The sequence below is a fragment of the Magallana gigas genome, chromosome 5 (assembly GCF_963853765.1).
Source record: "Magallana gigas chromosome 5, xbMagGiga1.1, whole genome shotgun sequence".
In the NCBI taxonomy this organism is placed as follows: domain Eukaryota; kingdom Metazoa; phylum Mollusca; class Bivalvia; order Ostreida; family Ostreidae; genus Magallana; species Magallana gigas.
In genome coordinates this window covers 25,980,475-26,008,251 of record NC_088857.1, presented here as the reverse complement: position 1 = coordinate 26,008,251, position 27,777 = coordinate 25,980,475, and the positions used below count along the sequence as shown (strand labels likewise).

The 27,777-nt window shown below is 33.8% G+C and overlaps 1 protein-coding gene across 4 annotated transcripts in view; it reads right to left on the bottom strand.

Moving 5' to 3' along the window:
• LOC105333217 (uncharacterized) overlaps nucleotides 1-27,407 on the bottom strand; it is a 35,762-nt gene extending 8,355 nt beyond the window's left edge. Inside the window, exons 1-4 of one of the 4 annotated variants that reach the window (XM_034454254.2) lie at nucleotides 27,271-27,407; nucleotides 18,455-18,679; nucleotides 7,269-7,393; nucleotides 6,335-6,459 (exon numbers count right to left, since the gene is read on the bottom strand). In XM_034454254.2, the coding sequence (XP_034310145.2) occupies nucleotides 6,335-6,459; nucleotides 7,269-7,393; nucleotides 18,455-18,679; nucleotides 27,271-27,309 (514 nt within the window). In that variant the 5' untranslated portion in view covers nucleotides 27,310-27,407. Of the gene's footprint in view, nucleotides 1-6,334; nucleotides 6,460-7,268; nucleotides 7,394-18,454; nucleotides 18,680-19,300; nucleotides 19,507-19,875; nucleotides 20,519-27,270 lie in introns of those variants that run through there. The other 3 variants (XM_034454270.2, XM_034454261.2, XM_066085463.1) reach the window with 3 other exon arrangements.
• Between the last annotated feature and the right edge of the window lie 370 nt (nucleotides 27,408-27,777).

Below are 27,777 nucleotides of genomic sequence, written 5' to 3'. Positions count from 1 at the left end.
CACTTTAACCTTCACACTTTCGCCTATAGGGCAAAGATGCGAGAGTGCGAAGGCGAAAGTGCGAATGTGCGGTTGCGAAGGGGCGAAGATGCGACGGCGAAGCACGAAGATGCGATGGCGAAAGTGCGAAGGCGAAGGAGCGATAGAAGTATCGCTCCTTCGCTTTCGCAACTTCGCACTCTCGCCTTCGCGCTTTCGCTTTTTTATAATTGGAGCTCTCTATTGTTTAAAGACATTTTTAGCTGTATAAAATGACATCTGATGCAGACGACGAACTTTTGAGAATTTATTTTCAACAGCCAGTGCAGATCCATAACTTTTCGGGGGGGGGGGGGGGGGGGTTAGAAGGATAATTGTATTTGTGGGGGGGGGGGGGGGGGTCCAAGACATATTTTTGGAAATTTTATAATATAAAATTAATAATATTAAATTTTCCAGGGGTATGGGGTCCGGACCCTCTCTTCCCCTCTAGAACCATGCATGAGCAAGGAATGTCGCATAATGAAATCAGAATGTTACTGTGTTTGATCCACGGTAAACAGACAGCTGGTAAGTGACAGGAGTCTGGAAGTGCATGTGTACACATTATGGCGGACATTACATTTTATGTGGAGTATTTAAGATCAATTCTACGTAAGAATCAAATATTTATAAAAGGGTCTGGCCACGCATAGTCACCAATTTTCCTTATATTTCATACATGGACACACCTAGGTGTAAAACGCAAAAAACCACTAAAAGTTGGTTGCTATGGGTAACCGTTGCCATGGTTATCGAGGCTAAAGATGGGAAAATAGCAAAACTTACCTACTTTGAAGCCATATTAGAAGGTTTTGCTCACTAATGCAAACTATCAAAGACATAAAACAGCCTTTTTCCTATTTTAAATTATTTAATTATATAAGAAAATTGATGGAGAAACCAATACTTTTAAAATGTTACCATGGAAACCGATACGAATTTTTGAAATCAGTTTTCTGCGGTTTTTTAATAAGCCCAAATGGGAAACTGTTAAATTTTTACATCCATTTAAATGTTTATGCAATATACATTTTATCATGAAAATTGACATCCGTTGCTATGGCAACAAGGCCAAATATTAAGAAAAACTGAGAAATTTAAGATTATTTTGATATGCTTTCATTCCTGATTTTAGATTTTTTTTGCAATTGTTTTAGTTGGAACAAGTAAAATTATATCTATATTTTTCATTATACTCCACAAAAACCTTTGTTATGCAACAGAGAAGTGTTGTTGCTATAGAAAAATTAAGTTGCGTAAAAACTCACACAGAAATTCTTACTTTTTGAAAAGTCCATAGCAACGGCAGTTATTTTTAGAAAATTTCAGAATTTTTTAAAGTGTCATTAAAGTAAAGGACATACTTTATTTTTTCTCACCATTTGATTTTATATATTTATTCATTATATCTGAATAATATCCATTTAAAAATGCCTAAAAATATTATAATTTTCCTTATTCTTAAGCTTGTTACCATAGCAACGGTTCTCAATTTTCATATTTAAATTTTTAATTGCACAATCATAATAGTGTTTACCAAAAAATCCAAGATTTGCACTTTTTATTCAAACTAGATGAAGAAAACTATTTCAAAATTTCTGTTTAGTAACCATGGAAACGCTCTAAAAATATGCGTTTCTCCATGATTTTTTTTGTTTCATTTGAAAAATGACAACTATTTTCAATAATACATTCTACCCTGGAAACCCCAAGTTCTGCACATTACTCACAATATGTTGTCAAATAAGCATTAAAATGCCATTTTTACATCTTTACCCTCGGTTACCATGGCAACGGGACCACATAGCAACAAACAAATGGTGTTAGGCTTTTTTACTCACCAAAGTCTATCAAATTGTCAAGTATGAAGAAAATCCGTGACTATGCGTGACCACCGAATTTTGATTCTTACATAGAATTGATCTTAATAATTAGGCATAGCCAGCATTGGTAAACATAAATGTCACATGTACACATTAAAATATTTATAAACATTCACAGTAAGCACGATGGCCTAATGCATGCGCACCAATAACATCATGCCTGATGGATTAATCGGAGAAACTTAACGAGTACGATGCCTGCATTAAATCCTATGTAATCGACCGAGACTTGCTGAATGCAATCAAAAAGACGAAGGCGAAAGTGCGAAGTTGCGAAGGCGAGACTGCAAAGTTGCAAAGGCGAAGGAGCGATAGTAGTATCGCTCCTTCGCCTTCGCAACTTCGCACTTTCGCCATCGCGTCTTCGCGCTTTGCCGTCGCATCTTTGCACTTTCGCTCCTTCGCCGTCGCACCTTCGCACTTTCAACTTCGCACTCTCGCATCTTCGCCCTAAAGGCAAAAGAGCGAAGGTCGAAGTGGCCCCATCGGAACACCATAGGTTGCTGTCTCTAGTCCAAAAAACTCGTATCAGGGATGATACAATAAGTACTAGGTATATGATATACACCAGTATCTCACAGGCACCTGAAATCTTGCTTTGGGATTCTAACTGTTAAATATTGGCGTTCGTTCTTTATAGCACATACTTTGGAAATGAAGATTTGAGCGAATTGCTACACTTTTAAATGCTCACGTTTTGTCCACTTTCTGCAACTTTGTCATTTCATTTCACATTTTATTATCCTTCTTAAATTAGAGTAGTGATATAATTTTATATGTGAGATGAATTTCTTGTAAGATCATTTATTTGATCACCATCTGATCATGTCAGTGTCAGTGGTTACAGCATATCAGACGAGAAATCTCTGGGATTTTCCCATTATTTTTACTCGGTTTTTTCAGTCATTAAAACTTATCCCTATACAGTAAATAGCATTATTCACGTAAAAAGACCCAAGTAATAGCCGTCTGATTCAATTATTGGATATTTTGTCTGTCGGAACGAATTGTTGTCATTCTACACAGAAAAATTGGGCTTATTTTCATGTAGGTGAACTCCACTCTGTGGCAACGGGCTTTGGATATAAAATAAATACGCGCTGTGAATTTTTTTTCAAAGTGCGTTTAAGTTTTTACTAAATAAACGCACAATGAAATATTTTTGCCAAATTAACACACTTTTAATTTTTTAATGCGTTATGAAGGTGCGTCAATTTTTTATTATCATTGAAACACTTACCGCACTTTAAAAAAATATGTATTAATCACAAATTATTGAATTCGACTTTTTACTTAGTTGATAAATCTTTAGCTATTATTTGTTAGCATTAATAAATATTATTAGTCTTAAAAGAATATAAAAGGAAATATTTACGCTTTGTTGTAAAAAACGTACATTGATTTTGTAAAAACAAGCTCGCAAAAAAGTTTTCTCCCATTTTATGTTATAGAATATGTTGATGTTTAAACATACACCCTTAAATTCAAACAAAATAAATCACTTCATTATTAAAATAATATGCATTGTACGAATATTAAAATATTATCAACTAAAACACAAGCACTACGGTATGCATTTTTGGTACTGACATTTTAAAAGATCATCTTGTGTTTATATACATAACTTACGTTGTACGTATATATTCATCTCATCATGTCTGTTCATAACCGCGTAATATCCATTCATTTTTATCCACTTTTATATTTTACAGCCCATCAGTATAATATAAATAATTTTTGATTTTGACATATTGCAGTTGAGATAAACAAGGTTAAATAATCATCTATTAAAGTATCAAGTGTTTCGACCAAACATCGATAAAGTTTTGTTCTCAGTGCGTAAATATCGACGATATTGACTCACTTTAAAATACATTTTTTTTTTCAAATGGCGTTGACTTGATTTCAGAAATTAAATTTTTCAAAGGACTTTGTAACACTCCCCCCCCCCCCATTCGGAAATACAATTACATTCACTTGTCATATTTTAGCAATGGCAAAGTGAGCCTCAATTTTAAATATGAACTTCATTGTATCGTAACTTTTGTTATGTCAATAATTTTAAGTGCTTATGGGCCTTGTTGCTAGCATCTTTTGTTTTAAATTTAAATACCAAAAATTTTATTTTTAAGAAAGAATTGGTGAGCATCTTCTCATTTATTTAAAGAGCTATAATTTTATGCTGAGGTCCATCTTACTTCCACAGCGATCGATTACATTTGATATAAAAACCCCTGTGAACAGTGGAAAAAAATACATGGCTTGTGTTTTTTACTCTGTATATTTAAACAATTTGTTCGCTTTCATTAGTATAGTCGAGAGCATTATTGACACATTGACAAGGCGTTCATATTTTACATGCTAGGAAGATAAAAATGATCATCATTTTATTCACACAGAAACAATGACCTATGTTACTTATATGTGACACCTTAATATAAATCAAAACTCATGATGGATAGTGTGTAGCTAGGAAACTGTAGCTGTGTGAACGTATGCTGGGTTTTGATTTACATGTTATTATAGTGACGTCATCATAAAAAATGTTTAATTATATTGCCACTTGACTAATTAATTGTAGATGCTCGTTAATCAGACATACCAACGTGTTACTGAAAACACATTAATGTTATTTAGAAATTATCACTCTTTATAAGACCAATTGTTTTTTAAGCTAGATATTGTTTATTGCATTGTAAGTACATCCTGGGATTATTTTTCACAGGCATGAATCACAAAAAGATACTTTTACCAAATACTTTAACGAGTTCGCTGCCTTGGTTTTATTGACATTGTATGAACTGTGTCTATCATCATATTTTATCAGAACTCGGTGATGCAATAGCCATAAACTAATAGCGATTCTGTTCTTAAAATTCAATAATTCACTACAAATAGAAAAACTCCTAAATGTGGAGAGGTTTTCTTCCTATGCAATTATCACTAATTAGTTGAACGTAAAGTATAATAAAATAGCAGCTAAATGGGGTTTTATAGCGGACAATAAAAGGAAACGTTAACTACAATTTGCAATCACTTATAGAATTTCTTTCTTTGACTCATCTCTCACTGTTCCAGGCCAGATAAATGTGTGTTTGCCCCGAGATACCAATGAATAAAAGTCAGATGAACTGTGATATCTCGCTCTCTGACTCAGTAGCGTCCCCTTACCGATCTAAGCAAAACAAAATTGCAACAAGATCTGTAAAATTCATTGCAAAATTGCAACAAGATCAGTAAAATTCATTGCAAAATTGTAACAAGAACTGCAAAAATTAATTGCAAAATTGCAACAAGATCTGAAAAAATTAATTTCAAAATTGTAACAAGAACTGCAAAAATTAATTGCAAAATTGCAACAAGATCTGAAAAAATTAATTTCAAAATTGTAACAAGAACTGCAAAAATGTGTTGCAAAATTGCAACAAGATCAGTAGAATTCATTGTAAGCTGAATGACTAGACTAGACTAGACCAGACAAGACTATAATAAACAAGAACACAACAGACGAATCTTAACCATAGTTATTTGAACTTAGATTTCTTTAAAACTGTTTTTAAAACTATTTTGTCCCATTCATTTCAAAATATGATGTCTTTGATTCGTTTACCTTTATGTGTCATGTGGATATGCCACAACGTATATCGCATCTATATTTGGGGAATGACGTCATTTGTTTTACTGACGACACCACTCGACGTCTTCTTTTATTTGTTCATGATAGAAGGAACGGGGAAATGGATTGATTTTCTAAGGCAGAGATTTATAGCCCATTACCAATATATTTTTTATGTTATCTTATATGTCGAATCAAATTACAGATGCCGAGGGATAACGCAATATTGCCTTTTTTTTCTAAAGATATCTTGATAACAAGATGCATTTGATTTACTTTCTGTGCCCATTACTTGATCTATACTTGGCAATCATTTATTGTTTTTCTATCTCTAGCATCTTTACAATGGCATCAGTTTCTGTATAACAGACGAGGGAGTAATGAACACGATGGCATTTTTTCCGCTATCAAAACACTCCCCCATATCACAATTAAAAGGAACAATACAAACGTGAAAAATGTTATTTTGATTGGGATTCCTTTTAAGCTAAAATTCTTATTATTTTTAATGATGTCAATCTTTCGCTTTTCATTGCACGGGATAATTTAATGTTTCATTGAAACCAAAACTAGTAGCACTAAATTACAAACAAGTATCTGTGTTAAACCAAATCTATGCAAAAGAATAAGGGGAACCCGTCTGTGTTCGAATGGTCGGTATGATGTTCCTTTGTTGCTCGTAAAGTATTGTCAGTTTAGGTACATGTTTATTTGTCAAATAAATGCCTATAATTATATTCTTTTATTTTTTTTTGCAGTTTTATAGTTGATATTGTATGTGCTAAAACTCTACAGTCTGATTGGTTGTTCGTACCTTTGATGTAGTTAATGTCCAGAATAAGCCCGGCCAGAACCAGCAGGCAGTCGAGAATATTCAGCAGGACGATCAACAGCAACACCTTCTTACTGTGTAGAATGTCCTGACACGAACTCTGAAGTCTGTAATCAAATAAGACAGGTTTATCAGAAAACAACAAATATTTAAATTATTATTGTTTCAGAGATTTTCCCACCACTCTTTGTTTTTCTGTCATGGTTTAATTAGTAACAGATGCAGATTTTAGCTGTTGTTTTCTGTAACAAAATCTACTTCATGAACGGATTCTTACTTGACATTCGATTATTCTACAGTCTATATTTATCCAAAATGAAAATAGACAAGTATTTCTGCCCGTATCTTTGTCAGCTTAACAGCATAAATTGCATATCAATAGGTTTCTACTGTTATGGCTTTTCTAAAAGAATTTCTGAATTGCAAAGAGCTTTATTTTACTTTTAGAACCTCCTGAAATAAAACACTTGAACCCAAAATATTTTAAGAATCAAATATCAATTGTTTGTAGTGTGTTTTAATCGAAACGATCTCCAAGAAAATTTTTGGCATTTTCACTTTATCCCATCTATGCACTGCGCATGCTTCATATTTATGATTCTAATATTGCACGATGCTTCTCTCGCGAAGTGATCTAGGAGATACCTGTGCGTTTCTTTTTCAATTACTTTTTCAAATTACATATCAAAATAAGTCTAAACTATCATCATAGAATTTTACTATGATTTTTAATTTGAAAAAAAAACCGCTGACAAGATTAATTTTTTTTCGGCACTTAACGATTTTCAGAATGGTCTCTATTTATTTGTTTATCGAATCAATTATTGTAGATTTCAGAGCAATCTAAAGACATAATGTTGAAAAAGGATGCTTGATATTCAGTAGAGTTATTTGTCACGCCCATCCATTGACTCACATTTTCCTCAGTCCTTGTTCGTCTTCTTTCTCTAGCTCCTCTTTTATTTCTTTGTCCAAATTCTCTTCGATTTTATCGATGGTAAAGCTAGGAGTTGACATCCGCCGAGCGACATGTTCCACAGCCTAAAATGTTAAGATAAAGGAAACAATTTAATTCCAGTTACAAATATCTCAAGTAACCATTCTCAATAAAACCTTGTGTGTTCACATACAAGCATTTTTACCAGAAGGATTTTCATTTTCTTTACAATTCCTTTTCACATAGATCTGCAAGGTTTAAAGAAACGTGTCATTCTAACTAGTGATGTTTTGAAACATGATATATATATACTCTAAAAGTTGTGCCTCATTGTAAAATATGTCGATTTCAAAGAACCTTACAGATATGTAATTACCCCAAAAACAAATACAAGTACAAGTGAAACTACAGAAATTAGGTGAATAGAAGTCACTCTTTAATGTCAAGGCCATTCAACAAATGTTTCAACTCAAAATTTGCAATTTTCTTTAAGTACCTACAAGCCTTCTTCAGAAGTTAAAGACTGGGACAAAGAAATGGAGAAAAATAAAAGCTGTGGTTGATGTTTGCATCATCAATTTTGTCGTCAATCACACAGAAATAGGGTTCAGGGGTCGGCGTCGTCATAAAGAACCGTTAAAAGGTTTGCTTTTATTAATTACTCCCGTGTTGAATACAAGTTAGAAGGGCTTGGTAAACATTGAAGGCGATGTCTGCACTCAGAAAAAAACAAAGAGGAGTCGTGGATGTAACATACTAGTGGTCTCGATTCAAAGAGCAACTTCAGTGCCGTCATTTCTGATGACGTAATTGAGTCAAAAGCTTTAGCAATTTGTAAACAAGAACTGTCTCAGTCTGAGAGAAAAGTCATGATTTAATAATGGAAAAAAGTAAGGATGATGCACCTGCAACTCTGCTCGTGTACTCATCAATAATTTATTGTCCCGCACGAGTTAGGCTTGTGTTTGCTCGAGAGGTAGATTTATAGCAGGTGCTTTAATATTCCCTCATTAAAGTTCAACTAAAAGAAAGCTTAATTATCTTGATAATACGCATGTCAGACTAGAACTCAACTGTGCACTGTAACGGATGTCAAGGTTGTTTAGTTTCTTTTTTTTTTCTTAAGCATTGAGTCTGAGTCAGGTTTGAGAAATATAATTTAGAGAGAAGCGTATCGTTAAGTTGAAGACACAAAATTAAGCTGCTAATATACATCAATAGAATAGCACTCAGAAAAGCTACTCAACTTTCAAATCATGATAACAAATGAAAACTGGCAATCGGTTTTTAGAACGCAGTTCGCAGTTCGCAGTTCGCAATTGAATAGTGAACTGCGTTCTATAGAACGCAGTTCGCAATTCAAAATTTAGTGCGATTGAATAGTGAACTGCGTTCTATAGAACGCAGTTCGCAATTCAAAATTTAGAATTCATATTTGGGACCCGCTTGCCTTATATGCAATTGAATAGTGAACTGCGTTCTATAGAACGCAGTTCGCAATTCAAAATTTAGAATTCATATTTGGGACCCGCTTGCCTTATATGCAATTGAATAGTGAACTGCGTTCTATAGAACGCAGTTCGCAATTCAAAATTTAGAATTCATATTTGGGGCCCGCTTGCCTTCTATGCAATTGAATAGTGAACTGCGTTCTATAGAACGCAGTTCGCAATTCAAAATTTAGAATTCATACTTGGGGCCCGCTTGCCTTCTATGCAATTGAATAGTGAACTGCGTTCTATAGAACGCAGTTCGCAATTCAAAATTTAGAATTCATACTTGGGGCCCGCTTGCCTTCTATGCAATTGAATAGTGAACTGCGTTCTATAGAACGCAGTTCGCAATTCAAAATTTAGAATTCATACTTGGGGCCCGCTTGCCTTATATGCAATTGAATAGTGAACTGCGTTCTATAGAACGCAGTTCGCAATTCAAAATTTAGAATTCATATTTGGGGCCCGCTTGCCTTATATGCAATTGAATAGTGAACTGCGTTCTATAGAACGCAGTTCGCAATTCAAAATTTAGAATTCATACTTGGGGCCCGCTTGCCTTCTATGCAATTGAATAGTGAACTGCGTTCTATAGAACGCAGTTCGCAATTCAAAATTTAGAATTCATACTTGGGGCCCGCTTGCCTTCTATGCAATTGAATAGTGAACTGCGTTCTATAGAACGCAGTTCGCAATTCAAAATTTAGAATTCATACTTGGGGCCCGCTTGCCTTCTATGCAATTGAATAGTGAACTGCGTTCTATAGAACGCAGTTCGCAATTCAAAATTTAGAATTCATACTTGGGGCCCGCTTGCCTTATATGCAATTGAATTGCGAACTGCGTTCTATAGAACGCAGTTCGCAATTCAAAATTTTGAATTCATACTTGGGACCCGCTTGCCTTATATGCAATTGAATAGTGAACTGCGTTCTATAGAACGCAGTTCGCAATTCAAAATTTAGAATTCATATTTGGGGCCCGCTTGCCTTATATGCAATTGAATAGTGAACTGCGTTCTATAGAACGCAGTTCGCAATTCAAAATTTAGAATTCATACTTGGGGCCCGCTTGCCTTATATGCAATTGAATAGTGAACTGCGTTCTATCTAGAACAATTCAAAATTTAGAATTCATACTTGGGGCCCGCTTGCCTTATATGCAATTGAATAGTGAACTGCATTCTATAGAACGCAGTTCGCAATTCAAAATTTAGAATTCATATTTGGGACCCGCTTGCCTTATATGCAATTGAATAGTGAACTGCGTTCTATCCAACGCAGTTCGCAATTCAAAATTTAGTGCGATTGAATAGTTAACTGCGTTCTATCTAGAACGCAGTTCGCAATTCAAAATTTAGAATTCATATTTGAGGCCCGCTTGCCTTATATGCAATTGAATAGTGAACTGCGTTCTTTCTAGAACGCAGTTCGCAATTCAAAATTTAGAATTCATATTTGAGGCCCGCTTGCCTTATATGCAATTGAATAGTGAACTGCGTTCTATCTAGAACGCAGTTTGCAATTCAAATTTAGAATTCATATTTGGGTAGTTTTTAGCTCACCGAAACGAAGTCGGGGGGGAGCTTATGCTATACCCTCGGCGTCGGCGTCCGAACCTGGTTAAAGTTTTTGTTGCAGGTCCTGTATCTAAGTTATTACTTGTCCTATCTTCACCAAACTTGCATGGATGATGCATCTTGACCTACTCATGGACTTGAAAGACCTGAATGCTGAATCAGGGCCATGAGTTTCAGATGCTGGAGGAGGTTAAGGTTTTTGGAGCAAGTTAGAGTTTTTGGTGCAGGTGCCCTTTGATAGCAATTTATAGGTTACTACTGGTCCTAACTTTACCAAACTTGCATGGATGGTGCATCTTATGATACTGATGCATCAGACATGCTTTAATGCTGAATCTGAGCCTTAGGTTTCAGATGCTGGATGAGGTTAAGGTTTTGTAGAGCTGGTTAACGTTTTTGGAGCAGGTGCCCTTTGATGATTATATCTTAGTTATTACTGGTCCTAACTTCACTTAATTTGCATAGATGGTGCGTCTTATGATACTGATATACCTGGCAGGCTTGAATGCTGAATCTGAGCCATAGGTTTCAGATGCTGGATGAGGTTAAGGTTTTAAGAGCTGGTTAAAGTATTTGGAGCAGGTGCCCTTTGATGATTATATCTTAGTTATTACTGGTCCTAACTTCACCAAACTTGCATAGATGGTGTGTCGTATGATACTGATGCCTCTGACAGGAAGGAATGCCGAATTTGAGCCATAGGTTTCGGATGCTGGATGAGGTTAAGGTTTTTAGAGCTGGTTAAAGTTTTGGAGCAGGTGCCCTTTGATGATTATAACTTAGTTATCACTGGTCTAAAATTCACCAAACTTATATGGATGGTGCGTCTTATAATACTGATGCACCTGACAGGCATGAATGCTGAATCTGAGCCATAGGTTTCGGATGCTGAAGGAGGTTAAGGTTTTAAGAGTTTGTTAAAGTTTTTGGAGCAGGTGCCCTCTGATGATTATATCTTAGTTATTACTGGTCCTAACTTAATAAAACTTGCATGGATGATACGTCTTATGATACTGATGCACCTGGCAGGCTTGAATGCTGAATCTGAGGCGTATGTTTCGGATGCTGGATGAGATTTGTTTTTTGGGAACAGGTCACAAATTTTATAGATAATAGCTTGCATAGTTGATTTAACTATAATATTAATGAACTGCAGAGGTAGCTTCAGATGCAGATCTCCATTATCAAAGTTGCTAAAAAAAATTATCCTATCTAAAACCTGCTTGATAGATGTGTTCGTTGTTAAATGATATAATATGATTCCTTTGATATAATATTGTATGATATGATACACTATTGTTTTATGTGATACAATATTATATCATATATTATATTGAAAAAAAATATATGATACGATATGATATTGTATCAATTTTTTTTGTACATTATGATATGATATTGTATTGTGATATTGTTATGTATAGTATTGTTTATTATGATACAATATTGTATAATATGATATTGTATAATATCACATATATTATATTTTATCACATGCTATTTCATATGATATTGCAACATAATATAGTATCATATGATATGATATTGTATAATATATATCATATCATATGATACGATATTGTATAAAATGAGATTGGTTTATATAATATATTATTATATCAAGATATGAAAATGTATTATATGATATTGTATAATGTGATATTGTATCATATAATACAATAAAGTATACTATGATATTGTATGATATAATATAGTACTATATCACATGATATTGTATCAATTGATATGATACAATGTTGTAGCTAATTTTATTGTATCATATGATACAATATCCTACATTGTATTAAATATGATACAATATCATACAATGCAATATCATGCTATAATATTATACAGTATAATATTGTGATGCATTATGTGATATGATATTGTATCATATATTATTATAATGTATCATATCATATCAATATCATAATATATTATGATATTGTATTATGTGATCAAATACAATAATGTATAACAAGATACAATGTCATATCATATGTTACAATATCATATTTCATCATTATTTATTACAGTATTTTATTGTAATATATGATATATATTGTACTGGTATCATAGGATGCAATATAGTATTTTATATTATCGTATTGATAAACATTGTATCATATAATATCCTATGAAATGAACATATGATTATTATACAATTTTTATTATATGATATTGTTATACGATATTTTGTCAAAACAGTATCCATGTATATCCAAGATCATTAATTATGATTTTCATATAATATGATAAAGGTGGTCTCATAAAGGTGATTCTTCAAAAAGGTGATCCCTCGTCTCGGTGAGCTTTGTAATCTGTTATTACCTATGTTTAAGAATCGGGCTTATATGCAATTGAATAGTGAACTGCGTTCTATCTAGAAAGTAAATCGCAAATCAAAATTTAGAATTCATATTCGGGACCTGAATTTTTCAGGGGCATCTACTAGTGGTATTTCACTACCACTGTGAAAATATGGTGATGCAGTTATCTATAGTTTCTGAGAATCGGGCTTATATGCAATTGAATACTGTAGTTTCATTGATATTCAAGGGCATCAATTTTCGTGGATAAAGTGAAAATCACAATATCAAGTATACGTAAATTAGTGGCCAATGAACCTATCATAACAAAATGTTAATTAAAATTGCACTTCAATGAATATTTAATTTCGTGGATCAACTAAACAATGATCCACGAAATTCATATCCTTATCTAGTGACACACTAGTAACTATATTTTTATTCATATGCACTGATAATAAATGAAAATAATATATATATTTCAAAGTACATTTTATTTATTTTTTATCCATGCTTGCGTGCATGCATATTTCAGCATGCGCAGTCTAATATTTCCGGACACGACTTCCTACTAGACTGTGAAACTTGCAAAGTTGCGTTAGCGCGACGGCGTGTTAAGCAAAGTTGTGTTAGCGCTACGGCGTGTTGTGCAAAGTTGTGTTAGCGCGACGGCGTGTTGTGCACAGTTGCGTTAGCGCGACGGTGAGTTGTGTACATGTGTTAGCGCAATGTCTCGTTTATCTGAACGCGATGTCGCGCTAATACAAATGGCCCTATCCGGACACCATACAGATCTCAAAAACTATAGATTACTGCATCACCAAATTTCACAGTGGTAGTGAAATACCACTAGTAGATGCCCCTGAAAATTTCGGGCCCCAAAAATGAATTGCGAACTGCGTTCTATAGAACGCAGTTCACTATTCAATTGCATAGAAGGCAAGCGGGCCCCAAGTATGAATTCTAAATTTTGAATTGCGAACTGCGTTCTATAGAACGCAGTTCACTATTCAATTGCATATAAGGCAAGCGGGCCCCAAATATGAATTCTAAATTTTGAATTGCGAACTGCGTTCTATAGAACGCAGTTCACTATTCAATTGCATATAAGGCAAGCGGGTCCCAAATATGAATTCTAAATTTTGAATTGCGAACTGCGTTCTATAGAACGCAGTTCACTATTCAATTGCATATAAGGCAAGCGGGTCCCAAATATGAATTCTAAATTTTGAATTGCGAACTGCGTTCTATAGAACGCAGTTCACTATTCAATTGCATATAAGGCAAGCGGGTCCCAAATATGAATTCTAATTTTAAATTGCGAACTGCGTTCTATAGAACGCAGTTCACTATTCAATTGCATAGAAGGCAAGCGGGCCCCAAGTATGAATTCTAAATTTTGAATTGCGAACTGCGTTCTATAGAACGCAGTTCACTATTCAATTGCATATAAGGCAAGCGAGCCCCAATATGAATTCTAAATTTTGAATTGCGAACTGCGTTCTATAGAACGCAGTTCACTATTCAATTGCATATAAGGCAAGCGGGCCCCAAGTATGAATTCTAAATTTTGAATTGCGAACTGCGTTCTATAGAACGCAGTTCACTATTCAATTGCATATAAGGCAAGCGGGCCCAAGTATGAATTCTAAATTTTGAATTGCGAACTGCGTTCTATAGAACGCAGTTTCACTATTCAATTGCATATAAGGCAAGCGGGCCCCAAATATGAATTCTAAATTTTGAATTGCGAACTGCGTTCTATAGAACGCAGTTCACTATTCAATTGCATATAAGGCAAGCGGGCCCCAAGTATGAATTCTAAATTTTGAATTGCGAACTGCGTTCTATAGAACGCAGTTCACTATTCAATTGCATATAAGGCAAGCGGGCCCCAAATATGAATTCTAAATCTTGAATTGCGAACTGCGTTCTATAGAACGCAGTTCACTATTCAATTGCATATTAGGCAAGCAGGCCCCAAATATGAATTCTAAATTTTGAATTGCGAACTGCGTTCTATAGAACGCAGTTCACTATTCAATCGCACTAAATTTGAATTGCGAACTGCGTTCTATAGAACGCAGTTCACTATTCAATTGCGAACTGCGAACTGCGAACTGCGTTCTAAAAACCGATTGCCATGAAAACTTTAGTAATTTCAGCTCATCTACTGGGTTTTCGGGATATTTCATTAGACTGATAACGTTTCGTGTTTTCCGACGCTGTACGTAAGAGTTGAGTAGGATAAAGCATTGACATAGAGTTTTGCATTTGACGTCCTGCCACTGCAATGTACATAAGACGCACCGATCGTTTATAACAAGTCACATAAAGACCCACCAACCTTGATTTAATGCTGAAGGTCATCTTAAGTCGGTTGGGGGCCTAATTGCTCAAACTTTTGGTATACGATAAGGAAGTATCTTTCTATATAATTGATTACCTGTGTATGTGTGTTTATACACTGTATGCTGTTTTTTCGAGTTCAACCATTGTGTGGATACTTTGAAAAAAAGAAATCATGAACAATTTATGTCATTGAAATTTGGGTAAAGATTGCAAGTTAATTTAACGGTCACGATTCACCAGCAGGTATTTACTCAAAAACGTTAATGAAAAATATATTCAAATTTTAAAAGCAATGGGTTTCATACGGAAATGCTAATCTTAAATACCTGCCTACACTCAAACATAGATGCTACTATTGATAAACCCAATCAAATTTTGTTTTCATTATTTCTGGTGGTTTTTACTTTTGTAATATAAAGGGTTTTTAAATTAACCCCCCCCCCCCCCCCCAAGAATTAGAACTGACAAAAGTAGAATAACGAAAACAGTTATGATATGTTTACACGTATTACTGGAGAAAACAGACGCGTGACTCCATCACGTGCAAAAAGGCGCGGAATGAGATGTAATAACATAAATTTGAAAAAGATCGATTGTTTAAAATTTGGCATTGAAAAGCACATTTCTTTGATAAGTAATTTTTTATTTATTGTAATAAGATAAATTTGTTTTTTTCTGTCTTCTATCAGAATTGCTTGACATATGCATAAACTCTTCATAATTAATCAAACTTTATGAATATATTTTACCTTTTTGTGATGATAAATGAAGAACATTTACCTTTTTATTTTTTTAAAACAATCGTCAACTATTTTATAATTTATGAAGTATTACAAAACTTCTCAAACACAACTAACTATATTTTGCATATCTAAACATTATAATGAAGAGAGAGAGAGAGAGAGAGAGAGAGAGAGAGAGAGAGAGAGAGAGAGAGAGAGAGAGAGAGAGAGAGAGAGAGAGAGAGAGAGAAAGAGAGAGAGAGAGAGAGAGAGAGAGAGAGAGAATGTGAGTGAGTGAATTACTTAGTTTTCCCACAATTTAACAAGCAGAATTTTTACACGCATCATTACGGGAATTAAAGTTTGGGGATATAATACTCAGTCTGTATTTTTGCATTTTTACGTTTTGTATGGGCAGCTCTTGTTTCACATTTTATCATTTAAAGCTAATGCATGCTATTTTGGACACTGCAACCACTTTCAAGTAAAAGCAAATATCAAATTCCATATTATTCAAACACGGTAGCATCGATTTGGACCTGCTTTTAAAACTTTTACATTTTCGTAGTCTGTTTACACAACCTTTTTAGTATGTACGACGGGGCAATTTGATGGAACGATGATACTCGGACTAAGAACATAGTGCCATGGTGTTTTCTAAAAAAACATCCACCAAAATATCCTATCCAATACTTGAAACGTAAATCGTAAACCGGGAATGAGGCGATGTGTGGGGTTTATATCTAATTATAATGTAAACTTTTTTGTCTGAGTATTTTTTTTGTATTGTTAATTCTAATATTATTTGTAATGTAATTTGTAATGTTATCATTTCCTCAATATAATCTTATCTAATACAACCGCACACAAAAATCAACAATGCACTTCGTAAGGTACAATCTAAGGTACAATTTCTCTTGTTGCATCTCCATTACCTATAAACCAGATAACTTAAAGCGGCGCCTATCAAGTTGACTTAAATCATTTTATTATTACATAATATTTCAAATGTTTCAATTTTCTCTACAATTCTCACACTTTCACATATAATAATATGAACTTGATTGAAACGATAAATGACGTAATCAGGTGGTTGATTAATCCATTCTAAAGCCTCGTTATCTCAGAAGGTCGTCGCCCTTGATTTCTTGATACCACCCAGATCGATAGACCTGCTGGGGTGGGGGCTGTGGATTAAAGCTGGTGTACACGATTTTATTTTATTTTTTTTAACTTACAAGTTGCCATTTATTTTCAGATTGAATCTCCCGTAGAAAGCGACCTGTAACCCCATTACGACGTGAGTTATTAGAACCATTATAACAAGACCTTGGACTTTCGGTTGGACGTAGCTGTCTATTTCTTGCGTCAAAACAAGTTAAAAATGACGCGGTTACAAGCGAAATATGCACCGTATGCGTAGTCTTGCCTCAAAACCCAGAAAAATCTTGTTGATTTCAAAGAGCAGTGGCGGAGTGGCCAGCAAGACAGACAGGCCTACGTCACATTGCTGTTTGACACAACTACCCAAAGTCCAAGCTCTTGTTAAAATTGTTCTATAGACCAAAGGTACATGCATTCGTGACGTTACAGTGTTTTATGAAATCATGTCTTCAAATAACTATGACATTAAGAAAATTGTGTTCGTTTATATTACAAAAATTTATCAAACTGTTTGTTCACCCCATTTACTTTTTTTTTTTAATTTACAGCTATATTGTATAATTATATGTTTTAAATATATTAATTTTTGTTCATGTACCACATGTACCATTATACGATTTTTTTAATGAAAATAAACAGAACTGAACTAAACTGATATTAAAGCAAGCGCTTATAAAAATAGCAATTTCACCTTCTGAACTTTATATAGGAAGCGTTTTTGCAGAGGTGAAGTAATCAATAATTTGACATTGATTTCGATTATCAATTTTATCATTTTAAAAAAAATCATCGATTATGTATTCTCATAACTTGTTATCGCTATGTTTCGTCTGAATGCAAATATAGCTGAACTTACATAGAAACTGTCTGTGAGTCACCGACGTTTCGCTTGGAAGAATAACTTTTTTGATGTATGTTTTATCATGAAATCATCCATACTCTCTCTCTCTCTCTCTCTCTCTCTCTCTCTCTCTCTCTCTCTCTCTCTCTCTCTCTCTCCGAGAATGGTACTTGTCCTAAGCCAATCTTATAATCTTAAGCAGTATTTCATGGAGGAAATCTTTTGTTTTGGGAGGTAAAATCTGTACAATTGATTATAAAAAAAAAACCCATGTCAAGCTTCATTGTTATCATAATCAATCTATAAACTAGTGTTAAAACGGTTGTCAAAATACGTTTGAATATTTATCATCGATCCAAACCTTTGAGTCTGTTAAAATTTCAGATTTATATGTACACGTAAATACATATATAAATATGAGAGTTTTAATTCTTAAGGTAATTTACAGTAAAAAAAAACTGATTATGATTCTTAATTCATTATAAGGCTACTTCAAGATAGCTTATAATAACACCATGGGGATCAGTTCCGAGTTAAATATACAAGTATTCATTTGATGTGTATATTCTCCCGGCCTACACCCACTTAACTTGTTCTGGAATTGGCCTTGCGCATTTCTACAGCTTTAATAGCCCTTTGGTTTGATATATTTCGCGATAAACTATCGCTAAAACAATGATAAACGAATAAAACCCCTCTGACCTTCACCGCTCGGATTGCAATCGATGACCGGCGTCTGTAGATTCCCTCCCCGGACACCTGGCCGTTGAGTTGGTCGGGGGTCATCAAGAACTGCTGGGGTCTGGAGAGGGACCCATTCCGGCTGGTCTCCGGGGTTCCACGCCGGGGGCTGGAGCGCGCGCTCCTTGGAACTGTTCGGTAGACCCGGCTCTCCTGAAATTTATCCATAGGAGGAACTTGGGGATCCTGAAATACAGAATAAAGGTTTCCAGGACCTGTGGTACTTCTTAGACCGCACTGGTAATTTGTTACCGTTTAAAGAAAGTATTCTTGTTCAATAAATTTGTGCGTTTAATATTAACAATTAGTGACAATTGGTTCCATTTAACAATGAAAAATGTGCTTGCAACAGAAAAGAAAATCAAATTAGTAAAATCAAGCAAAGATGTGATATATCAATAGAACCATTAAATCTGCCCAATTTTCAAATGCTTGTAATGAATTGCGACAACAATAATTTCTATAGGACCATTTGTGCTGTCTTTGAACTGCTCAATCATCGCTTTTCATGTCAGCGAAAACGTGTAAAGTTTTTGAAATTTGTTTTTATAGTGTCAACAAGAATGTATACTGGTAACACTGTATCAATGTTGGATTAAATTTCTTCAATAAATATGCCAATGGAATCAATTTTTAAAAAAAAATCAAATAATATACATGTAGTTACGACGAAAAAAGTGTCCCTCATCTCTGTTTCTTCTTTCTTTATCATTTATTTTTCATTTTTAAAAAATTAATAATAAGGTTTGAAATAAACACCTGTATCGAACGTTTGACTTATATTTAATACATAAACAAAAATCATACCAGGCCAGTCTTGCTTTGTCTTTAAAGATCACGGTAAGAAATATATGCATGTAAATTGCAAATCCTTTCGATTATGAAATAAAAATCCCTTTCCGCAAAATAAATATTAATGTCGTGTATAGGTAAGGGGTCAAAAGGTTAAGATTGGAGATACATATCTTGTAAATATTGCATAAAGCATTCATATATCTTAATCAGACGAACTCCGATAAGGGACAGGAGGCCTGTTATAACGATTGGGTCTATATGCCGTTGTTATTGATGAAAGAATTGCTATAGTCGGTAATTGAGTAAAACATTTATATTCATCTTGCATTAGCATTTCAAGAAATAATGACAAAAGTTCATCGAATGTGTAACTCGGATAATGATATTGTGGAAGGAATTTGCCAGATATATATAGAGAAAGGCTTATTTATAATGAATTAATTATAATGTTGAAAGGGGATGCAACACATGCAAAAGAAATTAAGGTAAGGCGATGAATAGACAAAGAAGATGGGGGATGAATACATCATAAAACAATTCAGTATAGAGAGAGAGAAAAAAAATGATAGAAAGAAGAGAAGTCTTACCCACTTCTGTCCTCTTAGAAGTTGAATTATCACATAATGGATGTTCAAACTAACACACTTTTTTAACACAAATCTCGCACAAATGATTTTTAAGAACAACACTTTTAAAAGATCTCAAGGTTAAAAATCAGCTGTTCGTGTCAATTTCCTCCCCGATCTCTTACGACACACAATACTGTAAGCGGTCATCGATCACTCATTTCTAATCCATTTCACAATATTAACTTAGATCATATAAAACCATACACTTTACAACTTTGCCGTATCAAAACCACCAATAAGCTTAGTTTATCACCGGTGTAATTTATTTCGAATCATTTTTGTTCGCAAAATCCATCAGGCTATTTTCGATCGCTTTCCTTCTCCAGCGCTCTGTTCAAAAGTAAATACCTTGTGATAACAAACGCACAATGGACTCTTAGTTGGGTTTAACTTATAGCTGTCCGTTTTTACTTGCTGAGTCGACCAAGAAAATAAGAAAAAATAACAACATAAAATAAACAACGGCAAATGAAGGGCATCTGAAATTTCACTCTGATAATGGACCATGAAAATTACATCTGGAGAGAAACCCCACTGGAAGCTTTTTTTTGTAATTCCCGAAATATGACCGCTCCAACAGCAGGCGTATTCAAACAACTATTAAAAATCAGCAGAGCGCGGACAATCAATGACGATTTGAAGTTCAATTAATTGTCTTATTTTTTCTCAAGAGTTAGACGCAATAACAACGTTGCTTTGGTTGGTGTCTGATTGCATTTCCTTTGTGTTCCTTCTCATGATGCTAAAGCCATTATAAAACTCGGTAGGTTTGTTGAGCTAATTCGGGGCTTAATATTTTAACTTGAATCAGTACATTGAAATCATTTTTATGTCATTGCCAGGAAAGAGGGGCTTCTCTTAATTATTCGTTGTGTAATATCAAGTGCAGATAGACGCATATATATCTTGGAGTTTTCTCATGTTTCAGCGTTGCACTGAACATTCGCTATCCCCACACAGTTGTCGCACTTACACTTATACTTTTTACAAGGATTACTAAAAAGCCGCACCAGCTTCAGGATTCATTAATGTACATGTAGTTTATGAATTGCTGGGCTTTCTTCCCACAGATATAAACCATTTTCGAATGGATTTTGATCTTCATAAACCATAAACCATTCGAAACTGCATGAAAATTCATAGACACTTCTTTGCCCCATAATACATACTACCCATAATCCTCTGCGGAAGCTTGCCCCATAAGCAACGTTATAATAGTAAAATAGAACCATTTTAACAAGGCCTTGGACTTTCGGTAGGATGTAAATATCTATTTCTTGCGTCAAAACAAGTTAAAATGATGCTGATTTCAAGCAAAATATACATCGATTGCGTAGCCTTTTCTCAAAAGCCACACAAATCCTTGTTGATTTCAAAGAGCCATTACTGAGTGGCCAGCAATGAAATAGGCAGACCTACGTCACATTGCTGATTGACAAAACTACCCAAAGTCCAAGCTCTTGTTAAAATGGTTGTATATAGGGAGAGGGCGATCTAAGTTACAGAGCTTTTGTCTAATCCCAATTGTAAATTTGTACTATGAAACTATGTTTAAATCAAATCATAGAATTGTGATTTTAATGGGGGGGGGTCTTTGATTACAGAAACAAGCGTCTATGTGAAAATTTAACAAAAAAGTATAATGTATCCATGTGCTCACAGTCATGTGTATTGAAATAGTTTTCTTGAGGAGTGTCGCTAAACCTGTAGTATGGGGCTATATTGATGGCCGAAAAGATATTTTCTATCAAACTTTTTTGACATAAATATCAATTTAGGAGCTTCTAATTCAATCACATTTCCTTCAATTATTTGTCACAGATACGATATTTGTTTGTTTCGTTTTGTTGGTTTCTTTTTTCTGGTAATGAAGTAACAAGTTGGACAACTCCAAGTTTTATTTGTAACTGCACGTGCCTAAATTATATTTGAAATTAAATTTCGAGGCAAACGAGAATATGTGAATAACTAAATAAATCAACAAATAATTTAACAGACAAATAACAGGGAAACAACGATAAGAAAAATAGGAAGAATAAAACAAAAACAAGTCGACAAAAGCCGCAACAACGACTGATTGGAAATTCTAGTACGTGTACACCGAGATTCGATCCAAATATCCCATTATTTTCAGAGTAGCAAAGGATTTCAAAAGATTGAGACCAAGGCATCGGGTTCCTGCCCTAGGAATATGTGTGAAGATTTTATCTGCCGATACCAACTGCGAATAAGGATTTAGGACCAAACGAGAATTGATTCCATGATATAAGAATAATCTTACTAAAATAACAAAAAAAAATATTTCCTCGCAGACGACGGTAAAATTTGGGTTTCATTGTAATCACGTGTACATATAAAAAAAAAAGAAGAAAGTTGATAGCCTTCAAAAACACTATAGATAAAGAAAAACCCATGTACTCATTTGAGAAAATAATTGAGAAATAATACTTGATATACATTTCATTCAAAATCGTTCTTTTTAAATAATTTTCTCATGCATGCATCTATAGTTAACCTTAAAAATAAAAGAATGGAAACATATATATCATTTTTCATGATCATGTGGAAATTCTTGCATATCTATCATTTTTCATGATCATGTGGAAATTCTTGCCCATTAATAAATGCCCTATATTACTGAAACATGAAATTTTTCTCCTTATACATTTTGTATTACTGAAACATGAAATTTTTCTCTTTTTCGTACGCAATGAATAGGTTAATAAAAAAAAAGATTGATAAATCGTTTTGAATAAATAGAAAATAAAATCAGTTTTCGTTCTATGATGAGAAATAGAGACAGCAGTGCTATTACTCATTTTATTTTATAATATACAAAGGATTGATCTACGGTAAATATCTGGTAGTGGAAAGGAATGCAAATATATCTTTATATATTGTAAATTAATTGTGATCAACTGAAAGTCGACATTTCAAAAAGTTTTTATTCAAATTGCCAAATTTTTCTTGTTCAAAGAAATATACTGCTTATCTTAGGTTCTTTAAATCTTTTATAAAATGCTTTGATGGGCTAAAATTTCAATTTAATAAATATATGTTTATATCATTTGCTCTGAATTTTGCGGTTTTTAAATGTTGGGTGGGGGGGGGGGGGGGGCAGGGGGCTTTTTTGCGCACTAAAGATTTTTCTTAAATTTATAAACAAACAATTGAATTAACATGGAGTTGCCCCCCCCCCCCCCCCCACTTTTATGAGACCATGTAAAAATTTTGAATTGAAAATAATGAAATGAACAGTTTTATGAAAACCGTAACGGTAGGATATGACAGCTTTGAGAAATAACTCTGCTGAGGTCGTGAGGTCGTATGACAAATTTTGGTCTTACATGTAGATAGATTTTAGGCATGAAGAAGCTTTATGAAACTGACCCAAGGACCAGTTTAGCGAAATTTTCATAAGATAATTTCAAATATATGTCTTAATGTTGTCTTTTACGAAAATGTATGCTTATATCACAGTGGCGTGTGTTATTTGTGTAAATTATTAGATAATTCCGTTGTTTAGGAATATAAAACTAGTAACATATGTATAATAGGACTGTTCATCATTTATGCTATATAAATTGGCTAAAAAAAAGTAATGTTTTAGCCTTGTTAAAAATAGTTGGTGGGAAGTATACTTTGATAAATAGCAGATTTTCTCTCATATAAAGTAATCAAATCTTTTGTGTCTTGTAATATCAAATATTCCAACGTCTTTATTCGTCCAAAATTTGCAATGAAAATTACACCAAAACAGACAGTTTCATTATTCTTAATTCCCAAAAAATTAAATTTGGCTGTTATGTAATGAAAACTAAAACTTGATGTCCATATATATATTTCCATAAAGTTTACTTAAAAAAGACCCATTTTGACAGCTATGTGAAACAGCTTTATATATAAAACATTGCGAAGACGAATGACCTTCATTTGATTTTTGCAATTTTTTGTATAACTTATATTGTTGTCATCATTAAGAATTTATTATAAATTTACACATATCTTTGAGTAGTATTTCCCATTATCTTTAGCCTCCGTTACAATGACAATAGAAGACTACATGACAACAAGTTAATGATTCATTTGATTGTGCACTGTATAGAGAGTTTCCTTTTTTGATTCATGCAGTAGGACTAATGAAACTTGAAAGAAATCTTGTGGTTTTTTATTCAAATACCATTTAGGTTAGTTAAACCCTCTTATTTCTGACGGTGTCTTTTTCAAAAAGAAAACGTCAGCTGTTTTAGTACTCCTTATTTGTAGAGATTGCAATTAATTAATTCGCCTACATAAGGTCCCATCTGCTATTCATGGATTTATTGGCAATAACTCTTTATCCACTCAGAGGATCCTCGAGGAAAATCAAGTTGGATTGACTTAAGCGGTTTGTTGCGTGTCACCCCCCCGCCCCCCCACCCCCAAACAAAAATAAAAAACACAAATATAAAACCTATACCAAAAAAAAACCCTAAACAAAAACCAATGTACCAGACCAAGAGTTATTCTAATGAATTTTAGTATGCAGAGAACAGTTTGATTTGTGAACTCATTTTTTTTATTTCAGTTTTATTCGAAGTGTGTGGATGATGGAAGATCATGTTTAATATCACTATACAATGTAAATTATTGTTCGAAATTCTTGTCCAATTTGCTAGCTATCACTTTTTTCTCTATCTGACAGTGTTTTCTTTTCCTCTTTCTCCCTCGTTGTTCTTAATACACAAATTATCATGTTCTGTAATTATATTCTTTATAAAAGTTACATAACAGGGTTGTGAAATGTCGATTTACATAGGATGCTACTTGAATTCATTTGGAAAGAGAAATATTTACCCTACTTTCTGTGCTATGTGCCGTGTCTTACCACATACATCCTGAACAGAGCCCGGCCAGATGTTAGAACCATTATTACAAGGCCTTGGACTTTCCGTAGGACGTAGCTATCACTTCTTGCGTCAAAACATGTTAAAAATGATGCTGGATTCAAGTGAAATATGCACCGATTGTGTAAGTCTTAGCTCAGAAGCCAGACAAATCGTGTTGATTTCAATGAGCTTTCACTGAGTGGACAGCAATGAAATAGACAGGCATACGTCACATTGCTGTTTGACACAACTACCCAAAGTCCAAGCTCCTGTTATAATGGTTCTAAGTTCTTATAATTAAAATACATTGATTCCTATCTATAGCCACAAACATACTGTATGTATAATGGTTTGAATATTTGAATATTATTACTAAAACCGATTTGGTTGGACTTTTCCGATCGCGTCGCGTTCAATTCTATCAACTACGTCATACATAAACAATACCCGCACCTTAACCACAATTTTTTTATTGGTGGATTCAGATTACCGCTGATTGGTTGCTGGTCAACTTAGACTAAATTATGCACGGACAGAACAACAACAATTCAGAGAATGAAAAATTCGACGGTTATGGAACGCCTCAACTACCTTATGTAGATAATCTTCATAATATGATGATACTTCAACATTACATGCTGATACTTTAACATTACATGGTGGTACTTTAACATTACATGCTGATACTTCAACATTACATACTGATACTTTAACATTACATGCTGATACTTCATTATATGATGGTACTTCACTATGCGGTAGTTCTAAAAATAGGGTTAGGAAAGCGTCGCCTAGGGAACGAAATACGCTAAAACTCAGAACACGTGGATGCCTGTAAAATTTTTAACACTGGGCTGTTTCTCTGTTTCAGAGATTGATCAGATTGGACTAAGGTCCACTAAAACTTGTTTAGATCGAGATACTCAACAAATGCTACTATTTGATTAAGTGTTGTCTTTTAAATGGGTCATTTTAAATTTTAAAGAATGGCTGCATTGTGAGTTCACTGGGGCTTAGCGCATAAAAATCAGGGGGTACCAAAAGTCCTTCAGGGAATTTTGGTCTAAAAATGTGCATTCAGAACTCAATCTTTTGGCGCTTAGTCAGAGCGAACAGCAAATTTTTTTTTAAAAAAGCACCTATACAAATACTTCTGTCATTCATGTTACATGTAGATTGGACTTATGGGGATTAATGGGTTCTTCCTGGAGATCCACGTGAAAGAGTGGGCAATGAAAGCACTGATTTGTTCAACAGTACAGTTACTGCTAAAATCAGATTCAACAGCAATGTAATGCTTTATCCTTTGCATGATCTTATAAGTTGCATGTGTGGTTGTCGTTTGCCTAAATATATTGCACCAAAACAAATCGTATGTTTCGACAATATTTTTATTCAGTAGCGATCCTCTCTCATGAGCTGTAGTGTATTGTGTACTTCTTCAGTTCCAGTTTTTTTTTGTTTTTTTTTTTGTTTACACATTAATCCACATACACACATATTTCATACATTTCAAGATTCTACATATTGTAATATCTTATTAATCTAAAGAAAATAGATTATCCGTGTAGTGTGAAAACGTGTTTTCTTGCAAAAAAAAATATATAGATAAAAAAAAAAGCAGTAAATGAAAAGAGGAAAAGGGAGATATAGAAAATAAAAAAAATACAATAGAAAATATGTATCAAAATATTTGTTCACAAGTCAATATGATTAAAAAAAGAGAATAGTTTAAGCAATCACATATGTCATAAAACTTGTTATAATTTCTCACAAATTGTTTGCCAGTGGTTTTCATAATTTGAGTATCTACAGTTTTTCAATAACATATATTTTTCAAGCAGAATCCTGTTTTTTATTAATTGTAGTTCCAGCTTTTTGACATGATCCAAACTAGTCTCAGTGGACCTTAGTCCTATATGATCAATCTCTGAAACAGAGAAACGGCCCAATGTTAAAACTTCCCTATTTTTAGAACCACCGCATAGTGAAGTACCATCACATAATGAAGTATCAGCATGTAATGTTGAACTATCAGCACGTAATGTTAAAGTACCATCACGTAATGTTGAAGTATCAGCATGTAATGTTAAAGTACCATCATGTAATGTTGAAGTATCAGCACGTAATGTTAAAGTACCATCATGTAATGTTGAAATATCAGTATGTAATGTTGAAGTACCATCATGTAATGTTAAAGTATCATCATATTATGAAGATTACCTACATGAGGCAGTTAAGGCGTTCCATAGACGGTACTTGTGACTGTCGAAATTGGGCTATTTCTAGAAAGTGTACACTTGTGATGAAACATACACTGTACATACAGTACATACATATATAGCTGTAGCTCTATGTAGACATTTTGGGTTAGTAAATATAAAGCTACAGTGCATACAACACTTAAATGTACAAAAAAACTTTACGGCAATTTACAGAGCATAAAAATAACGCTATTTTTAAAAAGATTTACATCATACCATACCTCATTTTGTGCAAATAATCCATTTAAATAATTCTTCATTTAGTTTACTACTGTTAATCTTTCTCCTATTAAACAACCTTTTATCGTACTCAGAAAGCGGATCAAGAGCTCAGGGGCCCGTTTCACTAAAAGGCGTACGCCCGGCGTAACCTTACGTAACCTCACTAAAAGGCGTAAAAATCTACGCCTAGCCAAGGGTAGTCGTAACTTATGGCGTAAACATAAAATGATTGCTCATTGTATAGCTGGGAATATCGTTGCTGACCATATATAATGTTTAATTGTACTATTTGTGATGTAAATTCGATTAAATTCATATGAAATTAAGAAAATAGAGAGTTTTGATAGATGGTATCAATTCCCGCATAGAAGCTTTCTTACAATGATTTATATACATTATTTATATTTGCACTTGCCTTGTACACGTTAAAACAGTATATTTAGACAAACAGTCTATAGTTTTCATTCGATTCTAATTCGTCTTCAGTAATTTGATAAACGTTTCAG